A 17,070-nucleotide genomic window follows, 5' to 3' on the forward strand; every position below is an offset into this window, starting at 1 on the left:
GTGGTGAAACTGCAATATGACCACCCATCCAGTTATGATTTGTGTCCAGTCAAGAGTAGGCTCTGGATGTCCTTTTCAGTGCTCACTTCACAAAACTCATTCAGTTATAATTTCCCTCTGCGTGTGTCCAGTGGCTTTGGAAAGTTGCTTGCTGTTGTCCATGTAAATATTTCTGTGTAAGTTTCTGACGACAAATGGCATGAGGGCGATGGAGCATGCTTGAGTGCAATTACTTTTGCAACATTGATGTCTCATTCTTTGAGAAAAATACAGAACCTCTTGCAGTGCATTTAGCCATGTTCTGGCAAACTTAACAATCTGAATCAAAACCAATAAATGCTATAATTAGTTTTACTGGATTTGTCTGCTCTTTGTTTTTCAATCAGTGGAGTCTCAAGTTTGTGCAATGTCAGGTATATATGTGCATGTTTTGTAGTATTCTGTTGGGGCAGCTCATGCTAGTACAGATTAAACTAAATGTATGCTTTTAATTTTTGCATTTTTGTGTGACTGAGCTGTTTGTGAACAGTTGTAGAATGGGGATATAACTGTTTGAGAAGAATTTACAGAAATTGTTCATTAAAGAATGAAACTTAGCTTAAATAACCAAGATTCAGAGCTTTACGTCAAAGATGCACATACCAGTTAGGAAAGTTAATATGATGAAAGGGATAGGATCATGCTTATGTTGAGTCTGAATTCCCATACTATGATTTACTAGTAGTCATGGAAGTTTACAGAGACAGAGAAAAAGAAAAGCTTGCATTTATATTGCACTTTGCATAACCTTGATGCCCCAACATCCTTTACAGCCAGTGGATACAGTGCGGTCCTTGATGTAGGAAACTACAGCTCAGAATGAAGTAACTCAGCCCATTTTGTCTGTGCTGGTTCTTCATTAGAAAAATCAAAACATAATTGCGAAGCCCCAGTGTTCTGTTGTTTCAATGATGTATCTATTTTTTCCTTGATCTCTACGTCAATTATTATTTCTTGTAAAGTCAAATAAAAACAGAAAATGTTATTAATACTTAGTATGCCTGACAATATTCAGTGGAGACTTAAACAGAGTTGATGTTTCAAGTCTGTCATCTTTCATCAGTTTTGATGGAGGGCCACAGACCTAAAGCAACCCTGTTTTCTCTTTCTCCACAGATGCTGCCAGACCTGCTGAGCATTTCTGTCTAGCAAAGTATCCCATGTTCTCTCAATCCTCTACATAAAGAATGATTTTACTGATAATGAATACCCAAAAATCTGAGTCAAATACAGTTGTTTCATCAAAGCTGCTTTGAGAGTCTGTTGTTCAGCACAACCACTGTCATCTTACCTAACTTAAAGAATGCTTTCTTTACTTTCTTTACATTTCCTTGAAAAAATATAAACAGACCCATTAATATCTCAGCAATACTCAATGCCCTTTCTACAGATCCGGCTCTTGTTTAAGAGTGAGCCTCAGCCCCTCCACCACCCTCAAAATTAGACATTTGTTACACGTGTTCACTATCCTCAGGAATTTATTTACTCCTAATTTCTAACTTTGCTTGAGGCATGTGCATTTATTTTCCAATTCTGTATGGCTCATTAATTTAAAGACCCGTCTTATTCCTCAATCTTTTCATCAATGAACACCAAAAATGTTTAACTAAACATGGCATGTTTAGTGCCATAAGGATAGGAAATATCCTGGCCATTTTTCTCTGAAACCTTCCCAGTATGTCAGTCTTCAGCAAGAGTGACCAAAACTACACACCCCTACTTGTCATCTTGCTATGTGCGTAGGTAATAACCAGTTATAAATATTCATTGCAGATATTTATCAAAAATTTTTAATTTTGTAACGAATCCCATTTGGAAATTGAAACCTGAATCTTTGCTTTCAGCTTAATGTTTTTAACGACCTCTTGGTGATGCTGTGGACTAAAATTTAGTGATTCTTCCATGTCATAAGCTTGACCCATCATCTCCTTGATTCAAGTACTACTTAGTTGAGAAAATGAAATGCACATTCGTCGTTATAAACATCTAAACCCTTGAGCTTTAATAAGGAAGTCATTTTCTTTTGGCTTTTAAAAATACACAGCTAGGTAAAGGTTTACTTTGAAGGATATTTCTTGGATTACAATTTGGGTTGCTTGGTTAGATGAGAAGTATCACCTACCCAAACTGTAAATGTCTTGATTTTCCCTATATTTCCTCCTTGACAGTTCCGCCCTTCAAGTATAATCCTGCAGCTGGGAGTACAGAAGGGCTGCAGAACGGCACGCTCCCGAACTGCTCACTAAATTTCCTTGGTACTGAGTATCCAGGACACTCTCCAAAGTGGGAGTCACAGAAGAAATACTGGGTAAATTCAACAAAGCTGTTCTTGCTAGCACAATGACACTTGGAATAGGAGCATGTAACATCAGATAAACACCTGTGAAATGGTGATTCCAGTTAGTTGCCCATGTCAGGTTTTCAGCAAAATTTGGTATCAGTTTTAAAGTGTGCTTTATAAACTACTGAGGCTGAAATTAAAGTAAAAAAGGATTGGACAGCATTGAAAGAGGTCGTGTGAAACTTCATGTTGTTACGGAGGAGGCAGGACTCACTTTACCTTCCCATGCTTATTGTTGGTTTATGTGGCTGTTGTTACGCTGTGAGGCTGTCCAGGATGATGGTTGTTTCTACAGTTTTAGCAACTTCAAGGAAATTGAAATAATTAAAAATGGAGGATAAGCTGTGACCATAGCAAATTCTAACTGAAAACTTTCTGCTGTAACCGACATACCAACATTACTTCAAAGTACTTAATCAGTTGAGTTTGTGTAAGAAAGTATCTTCTCTAACTGAGCATTTCTACAAGTATTTGCAATCCAATCTCTTGTATTACAGAAGATCCATTTTGTTTACTAAATCTAATCTGAGGAATTTGCTTCCCAGTTTTAGATTGCTTCTGTTGTGTGTGCCAACATTCTGTCTTGTGAAATGGATGGGTCACCTGGAAATGCAATACTGAACATGCTGCATACGTGTATAGCCTTACCTTCCAGCCATATTCTGATAACTGTCCTTTTTCAAGTAATTCAAAACTGAGAGCAGCTCATTTGAATCTAATTGAAATATTATTTACGTATATTCCAGTTGCCAGCAGTGGCACCAATGGTGTGAGCAAACAAACTGAGGAGGGTATCACAGCTTCTTCTGTAACCTTGAACAGCACATCAGACGAAGAGACTCCATCTACCAACAGTTCTACAGGCACAGTTAGTCATACGGTATGTAACACGGCTGGAAGCAATTGGAATTTCTTGAGTTTGAAACATGTAAACATCTGTAAATGTCTAACAACAACACAGATGTTGCCTACATAATTTTTATTTCTTAAATGTTGACTGACCTAACTCAAGTAAAACTGGCTAAGTTATGGATCCTGGTGCCTTTTTTCAAGATTGCATGTTGACCATATTAAATATGCATCTGTCTGGTCATGTGGATTTGCCACCAAATAGGCAGTTGGTCTTTTACAATCCTTTAGACGTCAGTATATTGACAGACAAGGGTATACAACAGAAACTAGTAAAGACTTTGTAGTTCTCTTTGACATGGGTGAGGTAGAAAATTGGATGAAAGTTAAACCTACGTGCTTCAGTTACATACACAGCCTTCACTGTCCAGAGCGTTGGAATTTGCATTATATTGATGCATCAATCTGCCGTTGGACTCAATCCAGGTTTTTTGTCAGGGTTTTATAACCTTAGCCTTCTATTATCCTGGGGTGTCCAAAAGGCAGTGGAGTTATTAGCTGATAGTTGGGAGTTTGGTTGATGAATGTCAGGGCCTGCCCACGTGCCAGTGGTTCTGTACACTGCACATCTGAGAGTCCAAATCTCTTGAGTCCCTCTGAAACTTTAGTCTGGTACCATGATGGACCCAATTTCCATGTGTCGCCATAAGGAAGCTGAGGACTTGCCAATGGAGATGCTGTGTACTTATAAGGAATGACTTGGGCTCAATATATAACCTTTCTGTCAACTCCTGCAACCAAGCCAGTGCCAAATGTGCTTTACGTACTTTTGGACTCAACTGTGGAGATCAAGAGGGTGATCCTGATGTTTGGACAACTCAGAGTCTCTATAAATTTTGTAGAGACTTGAAACCTGGAGAGGACATTATGGTTTTACTGCAGAGCTTTAATGCAGTAGTTATGAAAGAGTAAGCCCAACTCAGTTGGTGTAGAAAATAGGTGCTACGGTTGTCTCCAATGGTGGGAAGGACTATTGTACCACACTGGTCAGCCACCAAAGTTGGGCAGCCCCTGACTAGTAACGTACTAATCTGCAATCATGCAGCTGTTTCAGTGGGTGCTTGGAGCTTAAGAGTCTCTGCTTGACGAGTGCCTTTGCACCAGGCAAGCAAATGAAATAAACAAAGAAAAAGATGATACTAACTCTTTAGTCGGTAAACTGGAATGTCAGAACTATGTGCATAGGACTGACAGAAGACTTGCAGCTGGTCAATAACACATGCTAGACAGGAACATATGTCAAGACACCATCTAAATACTGCAGTCTCAACACATTGAGTGTGGAAAAATGCTGACTGGCTTGAGGCTAACATCATTCGTGATGGAACTTCCAATTGAAGCCAAATGGCCCACTATCATAAATTACAAGAGAGATCTGAGCTGGAAGTTTCTGAATTCACAAAGCCACTTGAAGTAAGTCCAGCAGAGCACCAATTATTAGCATAGAATCCCTACAATGCAGAAGGCCATTTGACCCATCAAGTCTACAACGACTCTTACCTGAATGTCTTACCCAGGCCCTATCCCTGTAACGCTACACACCATTTATTATTGGTTACAACTTTGCCTGAATATCCAAATGTCTTTTGACACAGAAAATAGATGGATTGGCCATGCTGAATTGCCTTAGTGTCAGGGGGATTAGCAGGGTAAATAATTGGGATAGGGCCTAGGTGGGATTGTTGACAGCATAGACTCGATGGGCCACATGGCCTCTTTCTGCACTGTAGGGCTTCTACTGTATGAAAATACCAGGGGCAGGCATAAAGGAATCAAAAAGGCAACAGGTCCAACAGCAAAGAAATCAGCTGTATCAAAAACACAGGCCAAGTTGGTGATTACTGACTGCAATAGACATTTGAAGAGATAGGTGGAACACAGCAGTGTCAACACTGTCACCGAGGAAGTTCTAAACACCATTGAAAGCCTGCCTGTCATGGCAGAGCTGGATATTGAACCCACAGTGGAGAAATTTATCAAGGCTATTGTCTTGCTTGTCATGGGCATACCTCCGGTGTGAATTCATCGAGCATGGGAAACTGGCACGCCTGCAATATCTGCACAAAATTCTCCGCCTACTAAAAGGAGGAAGCAATTCCTTAGGACATGCGTGATGCCAAGATTATTACCTTTTACAAGAACAAATGTGACCACAGCGATTGTAACTATGATTGAGATATTTCCCTGCTGAGTTTCATTTCAAAAATATTTGCCTATGTTGCCCTTCTCAAACTGCAGATCCCAGCTGAATGCATCTAGCTTGAAAGCCAGTGTGGGTTTCAGAACTGGAGACTCTATGATTGACATGATTTTCTCAGTCTGGCCATTGCAAGAGAAATATCATCAACAGAATTGACCATGATGCAATACCTTCGTTGATCTCACTAAGGCATTCAACGATGTGAGCAGAGGCAGTCTACTTAAGCTGCTGGAGAAAACCGACTGTCAAAAATGCTCAATACGCTTTCCTCTTCCTATGACGTATTGGTTAGGTTAGCTATGACGGAGCAACATTGGAACCCTTTAAAATCTGCCGTGGGGACAATTAGGGTTATGTTCTGGCACAGACACATTTTGGCATATTCTCCTCTTTGCTGTGTAATATTTTTAAAATTCATTAATGGTATGTGGGCATTGCTGACTAGGCCAGCAATTATTGCCCACTCTTAGTTACCTTTGAGAAGGTGGTAGTGCAATGCCTTCTTGAACCGCTGCAGTCCCTAAGATGTAGGTACACCCACGGTGCTGCCAGGGAGGGAATTCAGGATTTTGATTCAGCGACAGCGAAGGAATGGTGATATATTTCAAAGTCAGGATGGTGAGTAACTTGGAGGGGGATCTCCAGGTGGTGGTGTTCCCAGGTATCTGCTCATGGTAGTTGTCATGGGCTTGGAACATGCTGCTTAAGGAGCCCTGTGAGTTCCTGCAGTGCATCTTATGGATGGTGCACAAGGCTGCAATCTTTTCTTGGTGCTGGAAGGATCGAGTATTTGTGTCAGGGATAGCAGTCAATAAGTTTCCACGGATATCTTGCTAGGTCCCCAACTGTTCACATTATATAATGATTTGGAAGAGGGAACTGAATGTTATTATCTCCAAATTTGTAGATGATACAAAGTATGGAGGGAGGGTGAGCTGTGAGGAGGATGCAGAAATGTTTCAGCGTGATTTGGACAGGTTGAGTGAGTGGGTATATGCATGGCAGATGCAGTATAATGTGAATAATGTGAGATTATCCACTTTGTTAGCAATAATAGGAAGACAGATTATTACTTGAATGGGTGTAAATTGAGAGAGATGGGTGCTTAGTGAAACTTTGGTGGCCTCGTACATCAGTTGCTGAAAGGAAGCGCACAGGTGCAGCAAGCAGTAAAGAAGGCTAACAGTATGTTGGCCTTCATAGCAAGAAGATTTGAGTACAGGAGTAGGAATGTTTTACTGCAATCATAAAGGGTGTTGGTGAGGCCGTACCTGGAGTATTGTGTGTTGTTTTGGTGTCCTTGTCTGAGGAAGGATGCCCTTGTTATAGAGGGAGTGCAGCAAAGGTTTACTGGGATGGCAGGTCTGTCACATGAGAGACTAAGTCGGTTTAAATTGTGTTCGTTGGAGTTCAGAAGAGTGAGAAGGGATTGCGTAGAAACTTATACCATTCAACAGGGTTAGCCAGAGTAGATTCAGAAAGAATGTTCCTGATGGCAGCGGAGTCCGGAACCAGGGGTCATGGTTTCATGATAAGGAGGGGTAAACTTTTTAGAACTGAGTTGGGGAGAAATTTTTTCACCCAGAGAGTGGTGAATGTGTGAAATTCACTTGCACAGCAAGTAGCTGATTTCAAAAAGAAATTAGATGTAGGTCCTGGGGTTGATATGGGGGGGAAGGGCAGATCAGGACATTGAATTTGATGATGAGCTATGATTGTAATAAATAACGGCGCAGACTCGAAGGGCCGAATGGCTTGCTCCTGCTTCTAGTTTCTATGAGATCTAGCCAGAGTAAAATGGAACCGAAGATTGACAGGACATCAAATGAATGATGTCTAATAATTCAGTTAAAGTCTAGATGTATTTCGTGAAAGGTAAGCAACTAAAATCAATGCTCATTGGTTGATAAAGGATACAAAGAACATGATGAGACAAAACACAACTGCATGTTGGGTGAATTCTTCATGCAGGAACCAGGCCAAATACACTAAGTTTAAAGGTGAAGTGAAGAGGAAAATAAAACCGGCAAGGAGAGAATACAAGACTGGAATGACAGGAATATAAAAGGGAATCCAGAATTGTTTTACAGGCATGTAAATAGTAAGCAAACAGTAAGGTGGAATGGGGTCGATTAGGGACAAAGGAGGTGGTGAAATATGCTTAGTGTTACTGGGCACAGGTTGAATATTAATGAGTACTTTGTATCGGTGTTACCAACGAAGAGGATTGTGTCGAAATATTGAAGAAGCTGAGATGGTACAGATAATGGATGGAACGAAAAATCATTGGAAAGACATACTGGAAAGGTTGATTTTGTATGGAATGGATAAGTCAAAGGGAATGGAGAGAGAGCAGGAGTATGGTGTTGAGATAGGAGATCGGCCATGATCACATTGAATTGTGGCGCAAGCTCTGGGGATGTTGGTTGACTGAATGTCTATTTTCTATGTTACATCTCCTGGTCCAGATAACTTACATCCCAGATTGGTAAAGGAAGCAGAAGCGATGATCACAGAACTGCTTGTCTTGATCTTCCTTAGATATGCGGGAGGTGTCAAAGAATTGGTAGAATGAGTAGACATGTAGCAGATGGAATTTAATAGAGAAGTGCGAGGCGATGCACTTGGCAGAAGGAATAGAATGAGACAATTTTGATGAAATGATGCAGTTCTAAAAAGTGTACAGGGACATGGGATCTGGGGGTTCATTTGCATTTTTGAAAGTGACAGTACATATTGAAACAGCAGTCAGCAAAGCATAAAGAATCTAGCGATTCACAAATACAAGTATGGAGAACAAAAGCAGTGAAGGTACACTGAATCCTGCCTAAAGCTCTGGTTAGGCCAAAACTAGAACATTGGATCAAAATCTGGTCAGCGCGGTTTATGAAGAACGTGACAATCCTTGAAAGGATGCAGAGGAGATTTACTTGAATGGTTCCAGGAATTGAGAATTTTAACCAGAAGATCAAGTTGAAGAAACTGTGATTCATCTCCTTGGAGCAAAAGAGATTGATTTGATCACGGTTTACAAGGTAATAGGTTTAGATAAGATAAGCAAAGCAAATCTGTACCTATTACCTATAACTACAAGATTAGGGGATGCAGATTTAAGGCTTTTGGCCAGAGATGCAGAAGGATGTGAGGAAGAAATTTTTAAGTGGTGAGTGGAAATGACCTGCAACACTCTGCCCATGAAGCAGAGATGATAAATAATTTGTAAAAAGAAACTGGATGGGCACTTGGGTAAAGTAAAGTTTCAGACTGTGCAATAGAACAGGGGAAAGAAACTGATTGGATTGCTTCATATGGAATCAATGGGCCAAACAACCTCCTCCTGTGCCAGAATGACTCTGTATGACCAGTAAACAGTGTGTATGTTTTCCAGCCAGAATCAGTGAATGCAGATTAGTAATAGAATCCTTTGCTGACTTACTCATAGTAATCAAGCTGATTTTACCAAGCTGAAATTAAGCACAAACAATTTAACCTGAAACGTTCCTGATCTGTTGTTAATTTGATGTTGCATCTCATTACAATTTAAGAGTTTCATTGAAACATTTCTCAATAATCTGTTAGTAGTTCTTACAGGTGCACATTGTCCCCTGTTATCCAGGATTATATCTTTCGTTCACTTTTCCCTTGGAGATGCGTGTGTCTGGATATTTAACAATTATCCTAATTGGAGTGATCTGTGCAATAGGCTTGAGGCTTTTAATGGCTGAAGTGAACAAAATATACATATTAAGTTAATTGAAGAAAATGAAATATAACAGAATTCAGAAGACATTGAGGGTACAACACTAGACAGAAAACTGATAAGCAAATACCATAAAGGGATTAATTTACCTGCTCCAATGACTTCTCCTAAAGAATAATTATAGTTCTCTCTGTTCAGTCAGCGTAGTTTTAATGTTTATACTGCAACGATTATCCCCCTTTCCTTCTCTCTCTAATATATGCCTTTTGTAATTTGGAATTGAATGGTCATGCTGTGTCGTTGTAATGTAAGGATATAAAGGAGTTGTCAGTCCCTAGACATAATACAGTAGTTGATCCAATGTACTGATGGAAAGAATCAAGGAACAAATTGACAAGCATTGTCCTTTCAGCCTCCCAAATAAAACTTGGTTGACAGCATCTTTTAATGAGGCTGGCGTTTAACCTGTTTCATGGGATTAATTGTGGCTGGATGGATAACTAAAGGAAGGTGAGGGCAGCAACTTCAGGGAGAAAATAAGTGTCTTCATTGTCCTGCTTCTGGGCCATGAGCTGGAGGCTTTCGGTCCCCACCTCACCACATCTAAACTCTCAGTCCCTCTCCCAGTACAAATATCCTTGTTAACGACCCCAATTGATGTTACTACTGGATAACTCGGATCCCAGGGTGAAACCTAGTTTGATCAATCAATCGTAGCGACAATTTTTTTTGAAGACGTGGATGAACAGAATCAGAGGACTGCCAATTAACTTTTAGAACCACAGGAAATTACAACTCAGAAACAGGCCTTTTGGCCCTTCTTGTCTGTGCCGAACCATTTTTTTGCCTAGTCCCACTGACCTTCACTTGGACCATATTCCTCCACACCCCTCTCATCCATGAACTCGTCCAAGTTTTTCTTAAATAAAAAACAAAAAATTTAACAAAAAAATGTATTAAACAAAGAAAGTTTAACTATAACACAATACTCCTTCACCCCAACTATACCTTTACAGGTATGTACATATTTATAACGATGACGTAAGTAACAAACTTTACCTTATACTCTGATTTTCTCAACAAGTACACCATCCATGTAAACTACAGGCCAACTGTCGTCAAAAACAATACATTCTGAAACCGAGTGACAGATGTCACCAAACACAACTTGTGGATTTCTCATCAAATCCCCTCCCAAATGCTTTTCACACTTCAAGCCAGTTGGTCTCACTGGAACTCTGACTTCCACACAAGGGTTTCTAAACTCCAGCCTCAAAGAACATGCTTGAAATCTTCCCCCAAATGATACTTTCTCTTGGATACTTTCACCAAGGAGCTACCTCCAGGATTTCGACCTCTACTTTTGGTATTCCTGCCATGTACACTTAAGCTTCCATCCGATCTCTCAAGTACTCAGCCATACCAACAGAGCTATGCTTCACAGGCTGTATGGAGGTGTCACCAAACTTTTGATTTACCTTGGCTGTCTGGTATTTCACCTAGCGGACTTTAAATGTAGTTCTTGTGGCAGTTTATTTATCTCAGAACCCTTTCTCTGCTTTTTACTAAAACTTCTAAACAGTCCAAAGATGTGCAGGTTAGGTGAATTGGCCATGCTAAATTGCCCTTAGTCTCCAAAGATGTGTAAGTGAGGTAGATTAGCTATGGTAAATGTGCAGGATTATAGGGATGGAGCAGGGGAGTGGGCCTGGGTAGGATGCTCTTCGGAGAGCTGGTACAGAGTTGATGGGTCAAATCATCTTCTGTTCTCTGGGGATTCAATGATTCATCCAACAGGACCTTGTTTAACTGCTTGTACTTTGTTTCTTATGTCTTCCTGAGACCTTTTTTTTGACCCCCATTTCTTGCTTTTTTTGGAATCTTGTTTTGTTATTTTGGGAAATCTGCTCTCTACAATTCCAAGTCCAGCTTCTTCTATCTTTAGCTTACAACTAACTCAAAAATTCTTGCTGTTGTAGTTTGCTTGAAATCACGGAGCAAGAAGTCTAATTTTAAGTCGACAAAAGCAAAAATACCGTAGATGCTGGAAAACAAAAATAGAAATGCAGGTCAGGGAGCATTGGGCGGCAACAGTGGTCAGCTCTGCTGCCTCACAGCATCAGGGACCTTGGTTCGATTCCCTGCTGGGGTCACTGTGGAGTCTGCATGTTCTCCTCGTGTCTGCATGGGTTTCTTCTGGGTGCTCCAGTTTCCTCCCACAGTCCGAAGGATGTGCTGGTTAGGTGCATTGGCTATGCTATATTCTCCCTCAGTGTACCCAAACAGGTGCTGGAATGTGGCAACGAGGGGATTTTCACAGTAACTTCACTGCAGTGTTAATTTAAGCCAGTTGTGGCACTAATAAATAAACTTTAAAACTGTGAAGAGAAACAGGGTTAGTCTAGAAAAATCTGAAGAAGTTATGCATAAAAGATTCTTAACTGTAATTCAAGTTTATAGATTGACGGCAAATTATTGACCCTGTTAGGAAACTTCCAGGTCGGTGACCCTGCATCAAAATTTATATGTCATTTTGGCTATTGACAGTCCAGACATACATCTGCAGTTAACCAAAGGAGTGAGAATTCTGTCAGCTGCAGGGTTATCTCTTTACACACAGGCAAGAGTTAAATTCTAGTCATGTGAGTTTTAGTTACTGTCTTCACTTTAGCATGCTGTTAAATTTCTCAACTAGCCTGTCCAGTTGAAGATTGTATCCCGTGCTTATGCTGTACTCTTTGCTCAGTTGCATGACTATCTGTTGAATAATTATTAACCTGGTCAGGTAGAATTGCTGCAGGAAATCTTGAAAGAGAAGGGGAATTATGGCTGCTTTGTCTGACTCAAATTTTGTTGTGTCTGTTGACTGATTGGAGAGTTCACTGTTAAGGAACACCTGCATATTGCTGAACCTGTATCTCTATTTTTTCTCCCACCTTCCCTCATGCTCTGTCCGAACTCATCTTGTCTATGAAACCAGTTTCTTGCTTCAATGATTCTATTCCCAATAAACTGCTGAGCACCAAATTTCTCTTCCTGGCCTTTGTGCCTGCAAACATTGTAAAGGGTTTACTGTCAGAGACTATGCCATCCACTCTTTCGAAGCTGCTGTAATTGCAAAATTCTACCCCAACTTTCTCTGAAAAATTGCAAAGATGCTGTTCACTCACCTGATCTGTGCCTACTCTTATGCAACTCAGTTTGAGTCTCTTCAGTCAAGTTCCTGTCCTTCCCATATTACTTCAATGACCCTAACCAAAATCACCAGTGAAATCAGATTCTCTAATTGTAACCATGGTCTTTTATTACCTTCTCTACCTCTCTGCAGATTTTGAAATAGTTGATTAAATCTTCTTTATTCAGCATCTCACTGTTGCTATTCATCGCAGTGGCATTTCCTCTCACTTGGGTTCACTCATTCAATCAAGTGTGAGTTTAGTGGGCAAGAGCTTCTTTTCCCAAACTTTGTAATATTACCTCTGGAATGTTATGAACTATCTATCCTTGATTCTGGAATACTCCTTTAGGTTAGAAAATTGTATCTCATTCCACAATTTATGATGGGTGACAGAATATGTTGTTGGAAAATTGTCACAATCCAAAATTAAGGATAGGGTGACTGAACACCTTGAACATTTTTAGCTGCTCGGAAAAAGCAAGCATGGATTTGTAACGGACGAGTCATGCCTGATGAACCTAATTGAATGTTTTGAAGAATCCATTGTACTGGACAGGGAACTTCCTTTGGGTCTCACTTAAATAGACTTCTAGAAGATATCTGATGAAGTTCCACATAAAAGATTCTTAACTATAATTGAAGCTCATAGATTGATGGCAAATTATTGACCCTGTTAGAAAATTGGCTGAATAGAAGATGACAAAGTTTTCAGATAATGGGCAGCTACACTAATTGGCAGGATGTGACTGATGGGACCTCAAATATCTGTTCTCATCCTGTTTTCAGTTGTCTTTAGCTCTGACGCAGAGTCATGCAGACTTGAAATGTTGGCTCTATTCTCTCCCCGCAGATGCTGTCAGGGATTTTATAGCATTTTCTGTTTATGCCTCAAAAATCTGTGTTGGTTCCTCAGATTCACTATTCAATAACAACTTAGACGATGGGAAAGAACGCCACATATCCAAATTTGCTGCTAACAAAAGAAAGAGGCAGCATTGCCAGCACTGTGGGCGTAGTGTAAAATTACAAAGAATTACGAAGTGGATAAGACTGGCAAGTAGAGTTCAGTGTGGGCAAATGTGAGGTAATTGATCCTCAACCTAAACAGGATAGAATAGAGTACTTGCTAAAATGCAAGTTCAAAACAGTGGAGGTCCAAAGAAACTTGGCGCCCGAGTACACATCATTAAAGTATCATGAATTTGTCAGGGACATCATCAAAATGGCTAATAGAATGCTGGCCTTGAATCTAGAATATGAGAATGGACGTCATGCTTCCACTGTACAAAGTCATGGTGAGACCACACTTTGAAAACTGTGGGAAGTTCTGGACAAAATAACTTAAATAGGATGTATTGGCCTTGAAGAGATTGTAATATAGATGTACTGAAATGCCACCTGGACTCCTAAGGTTAAGCTACAAAGAGAGATAGGCCAAACTACAGGGGTTGTATTCACTGAAAACTAGAAGGTTATGGGATGAGTTGATCAAAGTTTTCAAGATATTAAGAGAAACAGGGTGGATTGGGAGAAACTGTTTTCACCAGTTGAGGAACTTCAGAAATATCATCTAAAAATTAGAGCCAGACCTTTTAGGAGTCAAATTAGCAACTACTGCTACTACTGCCAGGGGTGGTAGAAGTTTGGAACTCTCTCTTCTGCTGATGATAATTGATACTGGATTAGTTAATTTTAAAACTGAAATTGGTAGATTTGAGTTAACTAAATGTATTAAGGGATATGGTACAATGATGGATATTCAGAGTTAGGCTGCAGATCAAGCAATGATCTCATTGAATGGCAGAACTGGCTCAATGCACTCAATGGCCTGGTCCAATTAGTGTGATCCCTTTTTCCTCTACTTACATACTGTGTCTTAGGAACATCATTTGAAAGCATAGGCTAAAATTCCACAGGTATGCTGACAGCACCCAACACTGAAATGCTGGCCTTGCCAACAACATCCACATCCCATGAACGAATAATTTTTTTAAAAACTACCTCTGCATCACTTGTCCCGACCTTTGTGATGTCAAACTGCTTTGTCCACATCAGCAATTGCCTCTAGCTAAATATTTAAAAAATCAAAGGTATAATTTTTATTTCCACCGCAAACTCTGTTCCGTTGTCACTGACTCTATCTCCCTCCCCAGCCACTGCTTCAGGCAGAATCACATTATTCGCAATCTCAACATTTGATTGAATAATAGGGTGAGTTTCTCTATCATAAAGCCCACTTACGTATACCTTTGTATTATTGACCAACTCTGTTTGATTACTGCTGAGACTCCCATGTTTTCGATATTTCCAATTTTGACTATTTCAGTGCTCTCCTGGAGGACATTCCATTCTCCCATGAATTTCAGCTGAATCAAAACTCTGTATTCTATCCTGCTCCAAATCCCACTATCACCTCTGTCCTACTGACCTAAATTGACTCACAAGTGGTGCAATTTAAAATTTTCATCTTTGTGTTTTAATCCTTCCATCTATAACCTCCTCCAACCACATTTCCCTCAATCCAAAATTCTCCATTATTCGACTCTTTTTGTGCATTCCCTGTTTCTTTAAGGCCCTTGGGGTGGCGGGGTAGCACGGTGGCACAGCGATTAGCACAGCTGCCTCACAACACCAGAAACCTGGGTTTGATTCCTGGCTTGGATCACTGTCGGTGCAGAGTCTGCATGTTCTACCCGCGTCTGCATGAGTTTCCTCTGGGTGCTCCGGTTTCCTCCCACAGTCCAAAAGACATGCTGGTTAGGTGCATTGGCCATGTTAAATTCTCCCTCAGCACACCTGAACAGGCTCCAGAGTGTGGCGACTAGGGGATTTTTGCAGTAACTTCATTGCAGTGTTAATGTAAGCCTATTTGTGATGCAAATAAATAAACTTTTTCAAACCTACATCTTTGACTAAGCTTTTAGCTCTCTATTAACTCCTTGGATTAGATTCATGACCACTATTTAATTTCCTCTCTAAGGTGTATTAAAGATTTTTTTCTACACCAGTGCTGCTATATAAATGCCAGCTTTTGCTGTCATATGGAAGCCAAAAGCACTGGTTTTGCTTTTCATGATGCCAACAAATTCTGCCTTGTCTGTTATTATGCAAGTGTCCATAGCATTGAAGGAAATTATGGGATTAAGAGCTGAGATTCATTAGTATACACGCTGACCCCCTTCTGTCTATTGCCTATTGATGACATAACGGATCATAGCAATTAGGAGGAAAGAGGGTGGAGGAGGTCACTACAGATCCCTAAACTTTGGAGGTGGAAAGAGAATTGCACAGACTGAATTGGTGCACAAAGCATAAAGTAGACCCAAACTATGGTGGAGGTAGCTGGCATATTGAACTGGAGTGCTTTACAACATCCTCAGGATGTGAATGACCCTAAATAAATGCAGGCTTACTTTAGTTCTTTCTTCAAATGCTTTCAACATCAAGGAAAAAAAAAGAGGGAATGATGTACCACAATCTCTGTCACAGACAATATTGTTTGTGTTTGACCAGTTCGGACTCTGATGTGAGCAAGGTGTAACTCAGTTTGAAAGAGTTCAGTCACAGGAGTGAATGACTTAGAATGGGGAGGTGATGGCATGCTGAATGACCAGGAAATGAAAGGGAGGTTTGGGGTGAACTTGGAAAGAACAACTGATCACACATGGGTTTTTTAAGAAAGGGGTGATAAAGGCCTTTTTAAAAGGATGAGGATAGCATGTGAACAAATAAAGCCATTGGCATCATTGTTAAGGACAGAGTGAAAAAGGTTAATAAGTGATCAAGAGTAGGGTGGAGAAGGGTTTGAGAGAGCAAGTTGCCCAACTCATGAAATAAATTAGTTGAGAGAGGGCAGGGAGATTTTAAAAAAAGCTAAAATGAGTGAGGAGGTGAATGAGGATGTTGTGGTGAGATAGCTGTTGGATAGTTTCTTTAAAGAAATTCACTGTGTCTTTCAGAGACAGTAGGGTAGGGGAATGTGATTTGTTATGGAGAAAAGGAGTAATGTCTTGTCCTTTCCCTCCAGTATTATTTTTGTGCAGAAAGAGAATTTGACTATGGGTGGGACATACAATATTTAACATGTTCAAACAAGACTTGACAGTGGTTGACAAAATCAGTCATGTGCTGTATGCTTTCAAGTCTGTTATTCAAAGGGTGGAAGACCAAGAGTAAATTTTGGGGGTGGGGTGTTAAGATGTTGCAGACAGAATTAAAGGTACTGACATGATGAGCATCAGTAATAGTGCCATAATGGATGGAAGGTCATCAACATCAGCAGGAATAGAGGGAGTATTTGAGAGCTGTGGGGGAGGTACCCCGCCAGGAGATATTGAGGAACATTCAGATATGACTTGGAGTGAAAAACCACAAGAAATGCAAAGGATTTTATGTTGATGAAGAAATTGATGTAAATGCATGAGGAGAGGAGGGTAGAGAAATCAGAAACTGCGTAGTGTGGGGAGTTGAAGGTGCTGAGGCCAAGTTGTTACATGGTATAAAAGCCGGAAAACAAGAGCAGGAATTACAGGTGGTCAAGGCCTCGAATTAGCAGAAGGAGCCCAAATGAAATTTGATGGTAACTCATTGATTGCAAGACAAACTTCCATCAGCTGCCTGCAAGATTTGTAGATTTAGTGACACAAGGTCATTTGGAGCTTAATGGCAGAGCAGGCACCTAGCTAGTGGAGGAGTCCAAAAGA

The 17,070-nt window shown here is 40.3% G+C and overlaps 1 protein-coding gene across 4 annotated transcripts in view; it reads left to right on the forward strand.

Moving 5' to 3' along the window:
- The window catches only part of LOC145358559 (ran-binding protein 3-like), a 99,667-nt gene that overhangs the window by 57,216 nt on the left and 25,381 nt on the right, over window positions 1-17,070 (forward strand). For all 4 annotated transcript variants that reach the window (XM_080212716.1, XM_080212713.1, XM_080212715.1 and 1 more), the window contains one exon: window positions 3,127-3,260. In XM_080212716.1, the coding sequence (XP_080068842.1) occupies window positions 3,127-3,260 (134 nt within the window). The remainder of the gene's footprint in view (window positions 1-3,126; window positions 3,261-17,070) is intronic.

This window comes from Carcharhinus amblyrhynchos, chromosome 26, assembly GCF_965287045.1.
Source record: "Carcharhinus amblyrhynchos chromosome 26, sCarAmb.v2.hapA, whole genome shotgun sequence".
Taxonomy (NCBI): domain Eukaryota; kingdom Metazoa; phylum Chordata; class Chondrichthyes; order Carcharhiniformes; family Carcharhinidae; genus Carcharhinus; species Carcharhinus amblyrhynchos.